Raw genomic sequence first — 21,048 nt, forward strand, 5'->3', positions numbered from 1 at the left:
CCCCCTTTGCTTCCCACGGTCTGGCCTACCATTGCACTCACTGTGATAAAGGAGATTGAGAGGGCACAGCAGGAAAAACGGCACTACTGGTAGAAGTTTATTTTTAAGTTTAAAGTTGCCGCTGCGGCTCCTCTCACGATCGCTGCCTGCGTCAGAAGCCTTCTCCGACGCAGGTGCGGCTCGTGAGAGGAGCCGCCACAGCACCTTTAATCTTAAAAATAAACTTCTACCGGTAGTGCCGTTTTTCTTGGATTTAGGTTTGCGCGAGGTGAGAGCAGGGAGGCCAGCTGGTGATGGGTGAGTGAGGGTGGGAGGGGAGAGTCGCGGCGTGTTTGGTGCCTCTGTCAATCGGCCCCTGCCACAGCTAAGCGCGCATGGGCACTCCTACCTGCGGGTCCCTACAGCTCACGGAAAATGGGAGCACGCAGGTGGGAGTGCGCATGTGCGCTTAGGGCTTTATTATATTAGATATGTAATAAAATTTGGCTCTCCAACCCCCCTCCCGTCCCTCCCTCCAGCCCCCGAAACGGCCTGACCAGACAACCCCTGCCCCCCCATTCCTCCATACAGTCCCCAAGGCAGCAGCGACAATAGTCCTGACCAGACAATCCACCTCCATCCCTCCATCCAGCCCCAAAAGCGGCAGCACTGTAAATAGGCTGCTCATGGCCAGCCCCAGCAGGGCCTTTCCTTTGCTGCATCACTTCCTGACACAGAAGAGGAAAGGCCTTGCGGGGGCTGGCTGCAAGCAGCCTGTTTACAGCGCTGCCTCTGCTGACCAGCTGCCACAGCTGTTTCGGGTAAGTGAGGGAGGTCCAGGAAGCTAGATCCACATGGAGGGAGGGAGGTGCACCAGAAGTGTGTGTGAAGAGCAGGGGAGGGGCGTTGGATTAAAAAATTTATAACCTGAATATCCTACAATTCTAGGTGGGTAACATAATTTACATAATAAAATGAAAAGTGGTGGGGGGGAGGGGGGAGAAAAGGAAAGAGAAACAAAACAAAACTACTTTTAGAGTAACTCAGCAACCAGAAAGCATGAATTTTATGTTTTAAATTTTTTATTCGTTTTTATAACTTACATCAAGTATAACAGGAAATAACATTTAAATTGTAAAACATCACTTGATTTGCTATAATATCATCTGGAAATCATGAAATTTAACCACCCTTTCCATCCCTAATACATCAAAAATATTCATATATTATTTTATACATTATGGGGTTCATAATAATAAAAAAAAAAAGTCTAAAAAGTGTCCTAAATGGCTACTTGGACGATCAAAAAGCCTGATCGTCCAAGTACCCATAACCAAAGCTGGTTTTTAGACGTATCTAAAAACAGCTTAGGCCTTTCCCCTGCCTCTAAACGCACAGAGAGAAAAAGAGGCGTGTTTAGAGGAGGGGAAAGGGCACACAGTGGGCGGGAGGTGGGCCGTACACCTAGGCGTACAACAGGTATAACCAAAACCGTAGGCAGGTTGCCTAGTCGGCACTTATACCTTTTTGACTTAGACGAAGTCAAACCAGGTCTAAGTGCCGAAAAAGGGGCCGCTGAGCTGATTGTGGCTGCTGCGATTAGCTCAGCGGCCCCAGCAACCTGCCTACCCCTCAACCGCAATCATCGCGGCAGGAGAGATGACTCATCTCCCCTACCGCAATAGAAACATAGAAACATAGAAAGATGACGGCAGAAAAGGGCTACAGCCCATCAAGTCTGCCCACTCTACTGACCCACCCCATTAAGTCTGAGTGCTGATGACTTAGTTCCTTTGCTCGACCCTCGTAGGGATCCCACTGGATGTCCCATCTATTCTTAAAGTTGAGCACGCTGGAGGCCTTGATCACCTGCCTCGGAAGTTTGTTCCAATGATCCACCACCCTTTCCGTGAAGAAGTACTTCCTGGTGTCACCACTAAATTTCCCTCCTCTGAGTTTAAGCGGGTGCCCCCTTGTGACCGAGGGTCCCTTGGGAACGAATATGTCGTTTTCCACCTCGACTCGACCTGTGACGTATTTAAATGTCTCAATCATGTCACCCCTTTCCCTGCGCTCCTCTAGAGTATAGAGCTGCAATTTGCCCAGTCTTTCTTCGTATGAGAGACCCTTGAGTCCGGAGACCATTCTAGTGGCCATCCGCTGGACCGACTCGGCTCGAAGCACATCTTTACGGTAATGCGGCCTCCAGAATTGCACACAGTATTCCAGATGAGGTCTCACCATGGATCTGTAAAGTGGCATTATGACTTCAGGTTTGCGGCTGACGAAGCTTCTCTTGATACATCCCATCATTTGCCTTGCCTTGGATGAGGCCTTCTCTACTTGTTTGGCAGCCTTCATGTCTGCACTGATGATAACTCCCAAGTCCCGTTCTTCTGAAGTCCTAGCTAGTGCTACTCCATTCAAGGTGTATGTTCTGCATTGATTTCTACTGCCGAGATGCATGACCTTACACTTCTTAGCGTTGAAGCCCAGCTGCCATGTCGAGGACCAGTTTTCCAACGTGATCAGATCTTGCATCATACTATCCTTGAGATTGCTTTCACTTACTATATTACACAGTTTGGCGTCGTCAGCGAACAGCGCTACTTTACCCTGAAGCCCCTGGGTCAAGTCCCCTATGAATATGTTGAAAAGGGATGGTCCCAGGACTGATCCCTGCGGCACTCCGCTAGTCACCTCCGATGTCTCAGAGAGGGTGCCGTTGACCACCACCCTCTGAAGTCTTCCACTCAGCCAATCATTGACCCATGCAGTTAGTTTCTCACCCAACCCCATCAATTTCATCTTGTTTAATAGTCTACGGTGCGGGACACTGTCAAAAGCTTTACTGAAATCCAAGTACACTATGTCTAGAGACTCTCCCGAGTCTAGCTTTCCTGTCACCCAGTTAAAGAAGCTGATAAGATTGGATTGGCATGACCTGCCCCTAGTGAATCCATGTTGACAGGGATCCCATGCCATCACTCCTCTGCCTGAACTGTCGTGACCCGCGGCAGGAGAGATGCCCAACCCTCATTGACATGCCAAATAATACAGTATCGTATGATAATGCCACTGGATTTTCTAACAATTTATTTGGCCCCCATATTGATTTCCAAAAAGCCAAAATAAATGGACAATAGAATAATAAATGATCTAAAGTTCCTGTTTCAAGATGACAATGCCAACATCTATTAGACTTAGAGCTATCTGATTTTTTGTAAATGAACAGGGGTCCAGAATGCTCTATGTAACAGAAAAACCAAGTTTGTCTCATAGATGCAGACACTGTACATCTTATCCTCCAAGACCAAATTCGTGGCCATTGAGACGCAGTAATTTGATGCTTAATCTCAATGCTCCAAATGTCCCTAAGACCAGTTTTTGGTTTTTTATTCATAAATCCAGATATCAATTTATACCACTGTGCAGCCTGGTGTCCCAGGAAGTCCACCTGAAAGCATAAGAACTCTAAACTATATTGATTATTAAGATTTTTCCATTCAGGGAACCCGCCTGAATGGCCTGCTTCAGTTGCAACCATCTAAAATTTTGTGATTTACCAAGACCAAATTTATGTTGCAACTGTGAAAAGTCAAGCAGCTTACCATTAGATATAACATCATCTAAAATATATATACCTGCTATCATCCAATATTTCCAGATGATCTTAAATCCAACAATTTGAATCTTGGAGTTCAGCCATATAGTTTGATTTGTTGATTTATGTATTGGAATAGGTGTTAAATTATTCACATATCTTAAGGTATTCCATGTATCCATTAATATTCTGTTTTCTTTACATTTTGATACTAAGAACATGGCATAATCGCAGAGGAAACATGATTCGTCATTCCAACCACAACCAATCTGGGATATTTTCGATGAGCTCTGGGAGGACCCAATATATACCCTGGCGCATAATATAGTCTGTGCACAAAATTAGCAAATTCTGCAACATTCTACAAGTTTATTTGTCAAAATTTAAACAATATTTCTACTAATTATTATTCATATTCCATTTAAACATTTTATATGTCAAAATCCAGCCATTTCCATTGACTTCTGTTCTCATGACATGAATGGACGCTGGGTTAGTACTAAGCTTACCATCTCGCAACAACCCGTCCGCATTATCAATTTATATGCTCCTAACACTGACCAACCAGATTTCTTTACCAATTTGGCCACTCACATCCTTCTAGACCCTACTACCCCTGTTATTATAGGGGGTGACTTTAATCTCATCCTTGATGTGAATAAAGGTAGGAAATCCCATGCAACATACAAAAAGACCTGGTCTTGGTTCACTTTACATGACATCATTTCACAGTTACAACTCATTGACCCGTGGAGACTTCACCACCCTGATGCTGACCGATATAGTTTTTTCTCGACCCCCCACTCCACCTACTCTCGCATTGACTATTTCCTTACTAGCTCCTCTCTTGTTGACCATCTCTCCTCCTCCTCCATTGGAGATATTGCCATCTCAGACCACGCTGCCATCTCCTTGACTTGCGATCACTTTACTCTCTTGCCCAAATCCAGACAATGGAGATTCAATTCTTCTCTACTTACGGAACCTGATTTCGTCTCCTCCATCTCTGACGCCATACATGAATTCTTTGCCACTAATCTACCTGCTCAAACCTCTTGGACTAATACATGAGATACTTTTAAGGCCTATATCCGGGGAGTCATCATCCAATATTCCTCTCTTCTCCATTCTGTCAGAAAAGAACGAATCAAGGACCTAGAGCAACGTATTCACGTTGCAGAAGCCAAACATGCATCTGACATATCTAATATTCCTATTCTAACGGACCTTCGTAAACTTCGTTTCGAATACAATTCTTTACTTAGTACTGCTGCAGCCAGATCAGTGTTCATTCAAGCATCTACATACCATGCGGAAAATAATAAGACCGGCCACTTGCTAGCGAATCTCTTAAAAAAATCTTCCAAACAAACTTCTATCCCATCGATCAAAGACTCCTCCGGTGCTCTTCTCACTGGGACCTCTGTGGTATCATCTCAATTCCTCTCCTTCTACCAATCATTATATTCATCTGATTCCTCTTACTCGACCTCCTTGGCAGATTCCTTCCTAACAGACAGGAGCACAGGTAGTATTCTCTTCCATTCTTCCTGTTATGGGCAGAGGAAGGGGCAGGGACGAATGCATCCAGAAGACGAATGAGTGGATGCAACGATGGTGCCAGGAAATGAACTTCGGATTCCTGAATCACGGAGAGGCATTACAGGGACTACAGGGACCAGACGGACTCCACCTGACCAACAGAGGTAAGAACGCCTTCGGACACAGACTAGCCCGCCTACTTCGAAGGGCTTTAAACTAGGTAAGTCGGGGGAGGGTACCCATTTTTACACCGGAGCAGTAAGTAACAATCCTAATGTGGCAAACCAAAACTCCGCTTTCAAGTCTGAGGTAAGTACCCTTAATGCAAAAGAATCGCTAGGAGACACTTTAACTCCAATGGGTGGCTCACTACAGGAGCTTAAAAATCAGAAAGAGTGGAGAGCTATGTATGTTAACGCACGCAGCCTAGGGAATAAATTTTTAGAACTAGAAACAGAAATAGTTAATGCAGATCTAGACGTAGTAGCAATATCCGAAACATGGTTCACAGACTCTCATGGGTGGGATATAACTATACCAGGATACAACCTGCTTCGGCAAGACAGAGAGGGTAAGTTAGGAGGTGGGGTAGCACTTTACATCAAAGAGAACATCAAGACAACCAGGATCACGGATGTCAAGTATACTGGGGAATCCATCTGGGTAAACCTGGCCAGAGGCGGAGAAAAATGCCTATACCTTGGTGTGGTATACAGACCCCCAAGACAATCGGGGGACAAAGACACAGAATTAATTGAAGACATGGAGAATATCACCTTACGGGGGGACGTAGTTCTGTTAGGAGACTTCAACATGTCTGATGTAGACTGGAACACACTCTCAGCGACAACTTGTGATAGCAGAAGGATATTAACGTCCATGAAGGGAGTATGGCTCAAACAACTGGTACTAGAGCCCACAAGGGCCCAGGCCATCCTGGACCTGGTACTTACGAACGGGGAAAGCGTCTCGGAGGTCTCGGTGGGAGAAACGCTAGCCACCAGTGACCATAACATGGTATGGTTTAACCTTAAGAAAGGCTTCCCTAGATCACAAACAAAAACAAGGGTACTCAATTTCCGGGGCACCGACTTCACACGCATGGGAGATTTCATCTATCAGACACTGCAGGTTCAAAAAGTGACTGATAATGTGGAAGCTATGTGGTCAACCTTGAAATCGATCCTTCATGAGGCAACTATCCGCTACATAAAATCGGTAACCAAACAACAAAGGAAAAAGAAACCCCAATGGTTCACAGATGAGGTCTCGTACCTAGTCAAGGAGAAGAAAAAAGCATTTCTCTCATACAAACGCACCGGGGAAAAAGAAACTAACATTGAATACAGGACAAAGTCTGCAGCGGTCAAAACAGCAGTCAGGGAGGCCAAACTTCGAACGGAAGAAACTCTAGCGAAGAATATTAAGAAAGGGGACAAATCTTTCTTCAGATACATTAGCGACAGGAAAAAGAACGCAAACGGGATAGTACGCCTTAGAACGCCAAACAGGAATTATGCGGAAACAGATTCCGATAAAGCCAAAATACTGAATGATTACTTCTGTTCAGTCTTTACATGCGAGGCACCGGGACAAGGGCCACAGCTGGAAGCAAAGCAAAGCATGGAAGACCCATTTCAGAATTTTGAGTTCACACCAGCTGATGTTTACAGAGAACTGTCAGGACTCAAGGTGAACAAAGCCATGGGACCGGACAATTTGCACCCAAGAGTGCTCAGAGAGCTATGCGATATTTTGGCGGAACCGTTAGCCATGCTCTTCAATCTCTCCCTGAGAACGGGGAGAGTCCCCCTGGACTGGAAAACTGCCAACGTTGTTCCTCTACACAAGAAGGGTTGCAGAGCGGAGGCTGCGAATTACAGACCAGTGAGTCTCACATCAATAGTGTGTAAACTCATGGAAACCCTACTTAAAGGCAAACTGGACACAATACTGGATGAGGGGAATCTGAGGGATCCCTGCCAACATGGATTCACTAGGGGCAGGTCATGCCAGTCCAATCTTATCAGCTTCTTTGACTGGGTGACAGGAAAGCTGGACTTGGGAGAGTCTCTGGACATAGTGTACTTGGATTTCAGTAAAGCCTTTGACAGTGTCCCACACCGTAGACTATTAAACAAGATGAAATCAATGGGGTTAGGTGAGAAACTAACTGCATGGGTCAAGGAGTGGCTGAGTGGAAGACTTCAGAGGGTGGTGGTCAATGGCACCCTCTCTGAGACATTGGAAGTGACTAGCGGAGTGCCGCAGGGCTCAGTCCTGGGATCATCCCTTTTCAACATATTCATAAGGGACTTGACCCGAGGACTACAGGGTAAAGTAGCACTGTTTGCCGACGACACCAAATTGTGTAATATAGTAGGTGAAAGCAATCTCAAAGATAGTATGATGCAGGATCTGATCACATTGGAAAACTGGTCCTCAACATGGCAGCTGGGCTTCAACGCTAAGAAGTGTAAGGTCATGCATCTCGGTAGCAGAAATCCATGCAGAACATACACCTTGAATGGAGAAATACTAGCTAAGACTTCAGAAGAACGGGACTTGGGAGTGATCATCAGCGCAGACATGAAGGCTGCCAAACAAGTAGAGAAGGCCTCATCCAAGGCAAGACAAATGATGGGATGTATCAATAGAAGCTTCGTCAGCCGCAAACCTGAAGTCATAATGCCACTCTACAGAACCATGGTGAGACCTCATCTGGAATACTGTGTGCAATTCTGGAGGCCACATTACCGGAAAGATGTGCTTCGAGCTGAGTCGGTCCAGCGGATGGCCACTAGGATGGTCGCTGGACTCAAGGGTCTCTCATACAAAGAAAGACTGGGCAAGCTGCAGCTCTATACCCTAGAGGAGCGCAGGGAAAGGAGTGACATGATCGAGACATTCAAGTACGTCACAGGTCGTGTAGAGGTGGAAAACGATATATTCTTTCCCAAGGGACCCTCGGTCACAAGGGGGCACCCGCTCAAACTCAGAGGAGGGAAATTTAGTGGTGACATCAGGAAGTATTTCTTCACAGAAAGGGTGATAAATCACTGGAACAAACTTCCGGTGCAGGTGATCAAGGCCACCAGTGTGCTTGACTTTAAGAATAAATGGGACATCCACGTGGGATCCCTGCGACAGTCGAGTTAAGGAACTAAGTCATTAGCACTCAAACTTAATAGGGTGGGTAAATGGAGTGGGCAGACTTGATGGGCTGTGGCCCCTTTCTGCCGTCATCTTTCTATGTTTCTAACCATGCCTCATCCGACGGTTTCTTCATCTGACTTATCTCTTCTTGACAAGGTATTCACAGCACAGGAGCTCTTGGAAGCAATTACTTCTCTAGCTCCCAAGAAATCCCCGGGACCAGATGGACTGACCACAGAATTCTATAAAGCTTTCCTACAGACATTATTACCCCACATACTAGCCTTCTTTCATCATCTTTGTGCCCATGGTACTGCTACCGGCTCTTTTACCGAAGCTACACTGATTGTTTTCCCTAAACCGGGGAAAGACCCTCAGGACGTTAAAAACTACCGCCCTATTTCCCTCATTAACGTTGATGCCAAGATTTTCGCTAAAATCCTGGCCTCTCGAATGCAATCTGTTCTTTCCTATTTGATTAGCCCTGACCAATCTGGATTCCTTCATGACCGCTACTCATCGAATAATACTAGCCTATTTTCCCACATTCTTCATCATACTGACACCAACCCCGATAGGCTCCTTATTATGGCATTAGATGCCGAAAAGGCCTTCGACCGTGTTGAATGGCCCTTCCTCTTTCACACGCTCTCTTGGTTCGGCTTTCCCGAACCATTCATTCGAATGGTCAGAACCCTCTACTCCCACCCCCTAACCAAAATCATGATTAATGGACATTTAACTTCATCTTTTTCCCCTTCGCGGGGTACCCGACAGGGATGTCCTCTTTCTCCTCTTCTCTTTAATCTTGCACTTGAACCTCTTCTTTTAGCCATTCGGAAAGACTCTTCTATTCACGACTCTTTCTCTGCTAAACTTTCTGCTTATGCAGATGATATTCTACTTTATGTCACCCCGGAATCTTTATCCTCGGTTCTGTCCCAGATTCGCCGCTACTCAGCTATCTCCGGCTATAAGCTAAATATTTCTAAGTCTGAAATTATGCCATTAAATTGTATAGATGTGCAGATGGAGGTCACTGGACAGGGATTTCTTTGGTCCCCCCCAAAAATAAAATATCTCGGAATCTTCTTTGATCCCTCTCTGGATTCCACTTTACAATTTAACACCGAACATCTTATCTCTACCATTACTACATGTACGCGCAAATGGTCTCTGCTCAACCTCACTTGGTTTGGCCATCTCTCTACCATTAGGATGATGATCGTCCCTAAACTAAACTATGTTCTCAGCATGCTTCCCATACTCCTTCCTCACAATGTTTACGCCCGTATGGAGAAACTCCTTGTGGATTTTCTTTGGCAGGGAAAACAACCCAGAATTGCGCTTAAAAAATTGAAATCCCCTCGTGACTGTGGGGGTGTTAATTTTCCTTGCTTCAGAAGCTACCACATGGCCTTCTTAATGTCGCAAGGCTCTCTTTGGCAGGAATCTAATCCAACGTCCGTCAATCCCAACTGGCTACAACTCGAATTCATCTTGACGGATCCTTTTTCCTTTAAACATGTCCCTTGTATGCCTCTAACTTCTTATATAAAAGCTAATCCCATCCTTCTGAGTACATGGTCGGCGATTTGCTACGTTGATTCTATTTCCCCTCATAAATGGGCAGAATCTTCGTCAGCTCCGGTCTGGACCAATCCTCGGATCACAATTAATAGGGAGAAGGTGGCGTGGAAGAGAAGGCAACAGCAGGGAATTTGGTATATTCATCATCTTCTCCAGAATGACCAATGGCTCTCTTTTTCCGATCTCATGGTCAAATACCACATCCCTCAATCTCAATACTTCCTCTGGATTCAGCTTCATCATAGCCTCAAATCTGCCTTTCCGTCTCCCACCTCTCTTGCTGTACCTCCTGACTTACCTAATCTTTTTCTTACCTACTCCACTATGAAAGGTCAGACATCTAAGTGGTATAAGTATATCCAATCTCACACCACTACACCTCCCCATGATACCATAGCCAAATGGGATGCCTCATTGCATACATCATTCACCGAACAATCGTGGCTAATCATGTGGCCTAAATTACTGAAGTCACTTCGATCAGCCTCACATATACAAACAGCTATATTCCTGTACCATAGGGCTTTTTGGACTCCTGCGAAATCAGCCAAAATAAACCGGTCATACAATGGTTGTTGCTGGACCTGTAAATCATCTGATGGCTCCTTACTTCATATGCTCTACTCCTGTACATATGTCTCATCTTTCTGGTCGAATGTATGGTCTACAATTGCCCGTATCTTGCAAATTACCGATGCGTTTTCCTTTGACTTATTGTTTAATGGCTCTTCGATACTCTCTTCCCCTTTATCCATTACTCATGAACGGTTGTTAATTTTACTTTTATTCACTGCTCTCTCCACTATTTTCCACAATTGGAAAGATTCCACTAAATTACATGTCAATCAATGGTGGAACTCAATTTGTCTCCTCGTGAAATATGAATGTCATTTTGCTGAACGCAATAATTCCATGTCCTCTTATGCAAAAATTTGGTCCCCATTGCTTGAATATTGTAAATCAGACCCTTGACTACTGCACTCATTAGTATAATTTGTATCTTGCCTCACCCTTAGTCTTTTCATTTCAGGCACCTCTCCGGTTTTACCATGTTTCATTTAATATTGTTTATGTCAATTTCTTTATTTTATGCTTGGATCATTTAAACTGATTACTCTGGTACATTGTTAGAACTTGCACCTATTATGTCTTATTTCCTTTTCCTGAACTAATGTCTTCTCAACTTCTATTTTATTTCTGATGCATTCAATCATTTATGATTATTATTCCACTATGGATGCACGTCACATTTGTTAATGACATTGTTATAATGTGCTCCTTGTTGGAGCACGCATATTGTTGGCTTTGTATTTCATCTTTTATAAAATCAATAAAACTTTTTGAACTAAAAAAAAAACCCAACATTTTAAAATAGAAAGTTTTTCTTCTACTTTTGTTGTCTGGATGTTTTATTTTTCCATCATGTTGGTTCCAGTTTATTTTTTTCTGCTTTCCTGTTATCTGCTAATTCTCCTTCATGTGGTTACTCTCGCATTTCCTCATTACACTTGCCTCAGGCATATTGATCATTCTTTTTTAGCTCTTTTCTGCCTCTTTCTTACCCTTCTCCTCTTTTCCACTTTTCAGCTACCTATCAAATTTCCGTCTTCTCTCCCATTCCTCATCTCATTCCTTCCTCAGCCCTGCATTCCCTTTTATCTTCAATGTACCTCCATTACCATATTTCTACCCTTTGTTATATCTATCCTCTTATCCATTTCCTTGCCACCCTCTCCTCCCGCACGGTGTTCTACCATTTTCAGCTTCTTCCTTCCTCTATCCTTATAGCCCAGCATCTCCTCCCCACCCTCGTAGCCTCGCATCTCCCTATCTCTTCCCTGTAGCACTCTCCCACTCTCTTCCCTCACTCCCATTTCCAGGCATCTCTCCACTCCATTCTGCTCCTTATCCCCTTCCACCTCTTGTGTATCTTTCTCTCCCTCTCATCTACCCCTAACACCTCTCTTTCTCTCTTCCTTCCTTGTGCCCTATGTCAAATCCCTCTCCCCCTTTCTTCCCTCCATTATGTGCAATTTCATCCTCTCCCCTCACCATGCATGTCTCCCTCTCCTCCTCCTTTGTCACCATATTTCCTTCTTCTCACCCTCCCCTCATACCACAGGGTTCCTTACCTCTTACCTCCCCCTGATCCACCACCATTCCTTCCTGAAGTTCCTTTCACCTCTTTCCTCCCCCTGTTTCACCAACTTTCCTTTCTCTTCTCCTCTGTACATCAAGGTTTGCTTCTTCATATCGCGGTGGTATTGGTAGTGACTCTCACATGCTGCCTGCCGCAAACCTGGAAGTCTTCCCTCTGCCGTGAAGAGACTTCCAGGACTTCTATGTGTGCACGAGGTGGGAGGGAGGAGAAGAGAGAGGAGGTTCCAGCACATCAGGTGACCGGCCGGCATGATGACGAGGCTATGCATCTGAATGATGACTGCCGCAGCTGGGTCCTCTGGAACAGCACAGCGCTGATTTTTCATTTTCGCGCTGCCACTGACACTGCTGAAGCCCTCCACAGCATACGCCACCACTCCCCCCCCAACCTTGAAACCCGGACAAATCAGGCCCTATGAGGGCAAATAAAAAATCCACCTAGATGCCTCAAGTCAGCGACAAAAGGAGGACATGTCCGGGGAAATCCAGACATATGGTAACCCTAGTAAAAGGGTCCCTCAGTAAAATCTTGGTAAGCTCTGCAGAATATTCTTTCTTATTTTACATAGTTGGGCAATACATTATTTAACTAAACTGTATGTTAAAAGGCTGAAATGCAGTTGTAGGTCAGCAGTAGCAGGTTGACAAATAAGATCTATATATTATTGGGATAATTCTACAAATTGGTGCCTCAGTTTAGGCACTCCAATGCCGTGTGCTTAGCACCAATTCTATAATGGCATTTTGGCATCAAGATTCAGGCATAATTTGGCTCACCTTGATGTACCAAGTGATACTCCTAATTTATAGTATTCTATAAACTATGCACATAACTGAAAGACACCCATGATTGCCTCATGCTCTGTCCACATGAATACACCCCTTGCAGTTAGGTGGGTACTGCACTTAGGGCTCCTTTACGAAGGTGTGCTAGGGTTTTTAGCGCACGCACAAAATTATAGCACGCGGTAGCTGAAAATCTACTGCCTCCTAAAAAGGAGGCGGTAGTGGTTAACGCGCTTGGGAATTTAATGCTTGCTACTGCGCGCGTTAAGGCCCTAGCGCACCTTTGTAAAAGGAGCCCTTAGGTGCTCCCTTATAAAACAGCACTTAGTTCATATAGCCACCTGTCAATTAATGGCACCTTTGAGGCATGTTATGCGACACTTGCCTCTAGGGCAGTTAATAGAATTGCCCCTTATCTGCATTTGAATAATGTTATAAGAGACTGAACTGGTGTTTAAAAATAAAACAAACTACAAAATCATATTTAGGAAAAAACAATTTTTTGCTCTCTTTCATATTTGGTAAACTACCTTTTACTCACCTATTTAATTCAGATTTATCTGCTTTCCACTGTCCAGAGGAGGGAAGACAAATTCTTTCATTATCATCCTGCATCTGAAGCCTGATAGGCCGTCTGAGCCCCCAAGAGATGTTCAGAAGACCTTCAATTATTAGCTTGCCTTCTTCCTATCGATGTAAGAAACCATTTATTTATTAGGATTTTTTTTACTGTCTTTTGAAAAAATTCACCCAAAGTTGTATATTAGCAAATATATCCCTGACAAAGGCAAATAAACAATTATTTATTTGTACAATTTATTATATCGCAGGGTCACAAAAGTGGTTTACAATAATCCACAATATGAAGCAAAACAGAGCACTTTAAAATAAAAGCAGGGGAAATAACTCAATGACACATAAGGATGGAGTAATGACTAGCACAACAAAATTACCAGAACAATAATACAAATTAAAACAACGGGCTCCTTTTACTAAGGTGCGCTAGCGTTTTTAGCGCATGCAGGAAATTACCCCATGCTACGCTTCTAGAACTAACTCCAGCTCAATGCTGGCATTAAGATTTAGCATGTGCGGCAATGTAGCGTGCGCTATTCCACGCGTTAAAGCCCTAACGCGGCTTAGTAAAAGGAGCCCAATGATAAAATATTCAATTAGCATTACATATTATATAGTACAACAAGCTACTCAACAATGAAAACATAACATACATTAAAACATCGTAATAGCAAAGGTGATAAGTGAAGGTGGAACATAAGAACATAAGCATTGGCTCTGCCGGGTCAGACCAGGGGTACATCGTGCCCAGCAGTCCGTTACCGTGGCGGCCCCGAAGGTCCATGACCTGTAAGTGATCCTTTACCTAAACCTTTTATTCCCTAACTAGTCTTTAAGCCCGTGCTAGAATAGATGTGTCTGTCTGTGTTTCTTTCTCTCTCTCTCCTTGGCCGCTGTCTGTGTCCTTCCCGTCCATCCGACCACTATTTTTAAGGTACGGGGAGGGGGGGTCGTGGGGTCAGCGGGGGGGTCGTGGGTCAGCGGGGGTGCAATCGGGGCGGGGGCGGTCGTGGGGGGGTTGTATCGAGGGCAGGAGGGCCTGGGATCCCTCCTGCCCGTATTTTAGTGGAGGATGGGGATTAGGGGATGTTGCTGGACCAGAAGGGCTTGGGCTCCCTCCTGGCCAGATCATGGGGGGGAAGGGGGGTTGGAGATCGCTGGGCCAGGAGGGCTTGGGCTCCCTCCTGGCTCCATCGGACTCAGTGGGGGGGGGGGGGGTTGGGGATCGCGGGGCAAGAGGGCTTGGGCTCCCTCTTGCCCCGAACGTAATCGGGGGTTCGGGGTGCCGCCAGGGCAAGAGGGCTTGGGCTCCCTCTTGCCCCACACGTAATCAGGGGTTCGGGGTGTTTCCGGGCAGGAGGGCTTGGGCCCCCTCCTGCTCGATCGTAATAGCCGGGGGAGGGCTGATCGCTGCAGGAGAGATGGCTCATCTCTCCTGCCAGCGATGGTGATCACCCCCCCCCCCTCCGAACCGCGGCACTTTGGGGTGAGGATTGCTGGTAGGGGAGATGCCCTGTCGCGATGCTCACCCCAAAGTGCCGCGGTTTGGAGGGGGGTAGGCAATCACCATCGCTGGCAGGAGAGATGAGCCATCTCTCCTGCAGCGATCAGCCCTCCCCCGGCTATTACGATTGAGCAGGAGGGGGCCCAAGCCCTCCTGCCCGGCAACACCCCGAACCCCCGATTACATGTGGGGCAAGAGGGAGCCCAAGCCCTCTTGCCCTGGCGGCACCCCGAACCCCCGATAATATATTGGTTTTATGGTAGTTTTTTAAAGAAAGGTTATTTTGGTAAGTTTCAGAAGATCTGGGGACCATTAACAGACTTCTTTAATGAATGATACCATTTTCCCATAATAAGTTATTTGTTAAGAGGGGGTGTGGGTGGGTATTATTTTATTCATCTCATAATATATATGAATTTATCAATATTTTGGTTGTATTTGTATGCAATTTTTTAATGGGAGGGAAGGGGATGGGTGGGTAGAAATAATTGTTATACATATTATGTATTATATACTTTTTCAGATATTATAATACATGACTATAGAATGATATGTTGTATTTACAGTGATACATGAAGGAAAATCAAGTGTGTATTTTATGAGATCATATAACTTTATATGATAAACTTGTTGTATAATGAAAAATGAATAAAAACTTTAAATGAAAAAAAAAAAGAAATCAAAAGATAAAGTCAGTATTGTTACACACTAATGAGTTCAATTATGTTGTGCATGTTTGCCGTTTGGCAATGAAGGTAGAAATTCTCCCCTGAAGGTCTTTCAGATTGTAACACTTTAATGAGGGTGAGCGTTGGGAGTTGTTTAAGTCCTACTAGCGCTGGAATCAGTGTCAACCTTTGAAGATAAGTGTTGCCAATATTTCCCATAATTTGATTTTGAAAGTACTGTTATAATGATAGAATTAGTAATTTAGATTAGCAATAGTGAGGGAACAAGGATTTAGGAAACAAGGACTTGAGATTAGTTATCATGAGCCAAATTGATTTTGAGTCTGAGTCTGGATGTAAGTGAGGGAAGGTGGTATATACATGATTAGAGCTGTGAGATCCTAGGATGGGGATCTGGAATAACATAATGTTATAAGAGATCCTATGATGTGAGTAACAGAGGCACTAAGATATACCCACCATGTTAGTTTTACATATTTATAAAAATTTCAGCTGTTGATTCTCATTTTAACTAACAATTAAATATTTAATATGGTGCACTTTGCCCCTTAAGGAGTGGCAAGCATAACAGATGCTTTTGAAGTCACAGATTTTATGGGCCATAAAATCTGGCTGTTCTCTGACTTAGTAAAATGTTCACAACAGAAGTGGTGCAACAGGAAGCCCAAGGTATAGAGACTTCTGATTATTCAGTTATTCTTGCAAATGTTTAAATAAACTGCTTTATTAATTAGCTTGCTATTCTGTCATGGTAGTCAATGTATATTTTAAACACTGGTCACTACAGTTAAGGTATACCTGGATATTCAATGTCATTATCTGGCTGTAAAAGACAGAGACAGGAGGCACTCAGATAATGGAGAAATTTAGGGCTGCTATCCTAGTGACCTTTCCAGAAACCTAAGGAGAGCTTTATGGTGTCTTATGTTATCTGGATGGTTACTCAGATACTGAAACTGAATATTACTGGTCTCCAGGTTAGCTCTTGGCTCTGCCTAGGCACAATCCAGGATTGTTTGGGCTATGCCAGTTTGTAGACATTTTCAGAGGCATTATCTAGATCAGTGGTTTTCCAACCTATCCTGGGGGACCACCACCCATTCAGGTTTTCAGCACATCCCTAATGAAATATGCAGAGTGCGAAGATAGGCATATATAAGATATAATATGCTTGTGTTGTTCATAAATTTCAAACCCATATGCACAAACATAAACATCAAAAGCAAAAAAAAAAATAATATTTTTGCTTTTGATGTTGATATTTGTGCATATGGATGCATGAATCAGATCTGCATGTCTGTCATATTCATTATATGCAAATATATCATGCATATTTAATATCTCAAGATAGATAAAGCTAATATGACAATCACTATATAATATCAAATATCATTTATTACTTACAAATTCAAAAATTGATTTTGTTTCTCTTGTTGACTCTTTAATAAAAATGATATAACAAAAAAACAAAAAAAAGCTTATTTAACATCACATTACATTACATTCATACATAAATCAAGCTGACGGAGCCCTCCATTCAACCCAATTAAATTGTCTCTTTTTAAAGTGCATTGAAATGTTCACCTGTATATCCGTGAATTAGCAGCAAAACAATTTTTCAATTGATGTTGCTAGTTGGAGATGTCTTCAATTGACTCAATCTTTCATTCCATAATGTCACGAATATTTAGATACCATGAACAGTAGTCAGTATTGTTTTGCTACAAATTCATGGATATCCGGGTGAACATTTCAATATACTTTAAAAGGAGACATTTTAATTGGGTTGAATGAACTAGAGAGCTCCGTCAGTTTGATTTATGTATGAATGTAATGTGATGTTAAATGATAAGCTAGATAATCAATTTTTGAATGTAAGTAATAAATGATATTAGATATTATATAGTGATTGTCATATTAGCTTTATCTATCTTGAGATATTAAATATGCATAATATATTTGCATATAATGAATATGACAGACATGCAGATCTGTTTCATGCATCCATAAGTACTCGTATATCAAAGCAACTTTTCCCATAAGAGTTAGTGTAAACTAGAACAATTCATTCCACATCCCCAAAAACTTAATTACCATTAGCGACGCCTCCACCGCTGCCTCTGCCATAGACCTATCCACGCGGTTCCTCCAGTTCTCCTCCTCTGCTGCTGTTCGCTGCCTCACTAATGTTCGCTGCCTCTCACTGTGGGTTGTGCAGGGGGTGATGGTGCGCCCCGGCTCCAGGGTGCTGGCTGTAAGCAAACTGCCGCCGCCACCGAACCCAATTAGGCACTGTTGGCCCTGCCGCTCCCGGACGCTGCCCCACCCCCCCGGATGTCACTACCCCTTCTGCCGGATCACTCAGGTGCTGGCTCTCTCCTGCTGGATGCACCCCGACTCCCATGCTCCACCTGAGGCCACCGGCGCTGCTATCGCCTCCTCCCTATCCCTCCCCGACTGGCCCTGTCCTTACCCCTGTGCCGCCGATGATAGAAAGTGCCTGCCGCCGGTCTGCTGCTGAGCCTTGAGCATCTGTGCATGCTCAGGCCTTCTGGATCTCACCCTCTCCGAGATTCTCATGAGATCTCGAGTCTCATGAGAATCTCAGTGAGGGTGAGATCCAGAAGGCCTTGAGCATGCGCAGATGCTCAAGGCTCAGCAGCAGACTGTCGGCAGTCCATTTCTAACTACGGCGGCACACGGGTAAGGACAAGGCCGGTCAGTAGATGGGGAAGAGACGATCGTGAAGGGAGGCAGCAGCGTCGGTAGCCTCGCGGGGGGGGGGGGCAATACTTCCGGTTCCCCAGGTCGGGTGGGGGCTCACAAATCGAGTCAATGCTCGGTTTGCGAGTTACAGTTTGCTCGAGTGTTTTGCTTGACTTGCAAAACACTCGCAAATCGCGTTACTTGTAAACTGAGGTTTGACTGTATTTATATATATATATATTAAGGCTATTGATATATATAGATAAGTCCCAACAGTTAGTATATATTGATGGTTCATGCATATTCAGTAGGGATATCTTGAAAATCTAACTGGTTAGAGGTCCCCCAGGACAGGATTGAGAAGTATTGATCTAGATAATGCCACTGAAAATCCAGGTATTGTCTTGGTCAGTGGCACTGATCACAAGAGTGGCATCTGCTCTCAGAAAACTGCCAGTAAATATCAGGCCATATGATTTCTATCTCCCAGAGCAATCATGGGCTTTTGTAAATGTTAAAAAGCATGCTGGCATTCCAGGGTCAAATAATTCTAGGGGTAAGATTCTCAAAACTTACCATGCCCCTAATGATGTTCACTAAACCTATTCTAGCCGGTTTAGCGTGCATTTTAACGACAATTATCAAAACAGCTCACCACGGTCTTTTTTGAGCTTTCTAGCAGTCTCAAACTCTGCCATGCAAATGTAGTATGATGAGGTCATTAAAATGAAAATGAGCACTCCGGGTGATTCTCTATCATTGCAGGATGATTTCCCTAACCTCGCTGTAGTAAATTTGCAGGCAAATTTGTCCAGCAGAGTCTGAGTTGTCCTAACCTTACTTTCCAATCAGTGCCTGAGTGCTGATTGGCTGAGGCACTGACAGGAAAGTAAGGTTTGACAGCTCAGACCCCTCCCCCCATGCAAATGTTTTTAAAAAAAGACCCAAAATCGAAAATCCTCAGGAGGGATGCCCACTTCCTCCTGCCACTGCTGTCAAACAACCTCTCCCCCGACATCTCCCCTGCAGGGAGAAGGATGCCCACTCCATCCCGCCACTGCCATAAAACAACCCCCCCCCTCCCAGAAGCAAGAGGGATGCATACTTCCCTCCTGTCACCAAACAATGACCCCTCGGCAGCGGGAGGGATACCCACTACTTCCCGCTGACGCAAAACAACCTCTTGACACACACACCCCCAGCAGCAGGATGCCCACTGCCACAAAGCAACCCTCCCCTGGCAACAGAAGTGATATCCACTTCCTCCTGTCACTGCTGTTGTGCCCCCAATGACTCCCCCTACCTTCTTCAGGAAGGCCGAGGGATGCCTACTCCCTCTGGCCGGAAGGCCCACCTCTTCAAAATGGTGGGCCTTCTCCTTCCCAGTGCATCCTGGGATGCATCGGGGAGGGGCCTAAGGCTCTGATTGGCCCAGGCACCTAAAGCCTCTCCCACAGGAGGGGCCTTGGCCAATCAGAGCCTTAAATCCCTTCTATCTAAAGGATATCTCCCTGTTGATAATTGCACATCATTTGTATGTGAATGAAGCTAAAGCTATCCCATGTGTTTTCTTTCAGTCTTGTCTCTTCTTTATTATTAATTATTTCTTTATTAATTTTCAATTTAAATTTAAGCTTACCACTTGTACAGAAAAGCACAGTTACTTACCGTAACAGGTGTTATCCAGGGACAGCAGGCATATATTCTCACACATGGGTGACGTCATCTACGGAGCCCCAGCGTGGACAGCTTTTCAAGCAAACTTGCTAGAAGTTTCAAGTTTGCACACTGCACCACGCATGTGCTAGCCTTCTCGCCCACTAGAGGGCGCATCCCCACCTCGTGGTCCTCAGTTCCATATCAAGCAAAGAAAAGCCATCCCCGGGGAGGTGGGCGGGTTGTGAGAATATATGCCTGCTGTCCCTGGATAACACCTGTTACGGTAAGTAACTGTGCTTTATCCCAGGACAAGCAGGCATGATATTCTCACACATGGGTGACCTCCAAGCCAACCAGAAAGAGGGTAGGTGGGAGGATGGCAATTTAGGAAAACAGGTTACGTAACACCGACTGGCCAACCGGCCGTCACTCCTGGACAAGGAGTCCAGACAGTAGTGGGAGGTGAACGTATGAACCGAAGACCAGGTGGCAGCTTTACATATGTCCTCCATAGGAGTAGAACGGAGGAAAGCAACCGAAGCTGCCATCGCCCGGACCTTGTGCCCCGTAACTCGACCCGAGAGCGGGAGACCAGCCTGAGCGTAGCAAAAAGAGATACAAGCAGCTAACCAGTTGGATAAGGTACGCTTGGAAACCGGATGTCCTACCCGATTAGGATCAAAGGACAAAAACAATTGAGGAACCTTCCGATGAGACTTAGTACGTTGGAGATAAAAAGCCAACGCCCTCTTACAGTCAAGCGTGTGAAGCGCCGTTTCACCAGGATGAGAATGGGGCTTCGGAAAAAATACCGGAAGAACAATGGACTGATTGAGGTGGAAATCAGACACAACCTTAGGCAAAAACTTGGGATGGGTGCGAAGAACCACCTTGTCATGATGAAACACAGTGAAAGGAGGATCCGCAACCAAAGCCTGTAGCTCGCTAATCCGACGAGCGGACGTGAGCGCAATCAAAAAGACCACTTTCCAAGTAAGAAACTTAAGAAGAGCTTTATCGATAGGTTCAAAAGGTGGTTTCATCAGTTGAGCCAAGACCACATTAAGATCCCACACCACAGGAGGAGGCTTGAGAGG

General features: G+C 44.7%; 1 protein-coding gene and 1 long non-coding RNA gene across 5 annotated transcripts in view; one reads left to right on the top strand and one right to left on the bottom strand.

Annotated features, from left to right (window-relative positions):
* RASSF4 (Ras association domain family member 4) overlaps positions 1–21,048 on the bottom strand; it is a 276,069-nt gene that overhangs the window by 40,204 nt on the left and 214,817 nt on the right. For all 4 annotated transcript variants that reach the window (XM_033943461.1, XM_033943459.1, XM_033943460.1 and 1 more), the window contains exon 4: positions 13,359–13,504. In XM_033943461.1, coding sequence (XP_033799352.1) covers positions 13,359–13,504 — 146 coding nt within the window. The remainder of the gene's footprint in view (positions 1–13,358; positions 13,505–21,048) is intronic.
* The window catches only part of LOC117359960, a 45,817-nt gene that overhangs the window by 14,115 nt on the left and 10,654 nt on the right, over positions 1–21,048 (top strand). The window contains exon 3 of the long non-coding RNA XR_004539328.1: positions 13,372–13,512. This is a non-coding gene — a long non-coding RNA (uncharacterized LOC117359960). The remainder of the gene's footprint in view (positions 1–13,371; positions 13,513–21,048) is intronic.

Source organism: Geotrypetes seraphini, chromosome 4, assembly GCF_902459505.1.
Source record: "Geotrypetes seraphini chromosome 4, aGeoSer1.1, whole genome shotgun sequence".
Classification (NCBI taxonomy): domain Eukaryota; kingdom Metazoa; phylum Chordata; class Amphibia; order Gymnophiona; family Dermophiidae; genus Geotrypetes; species Geotrypetes seraphini.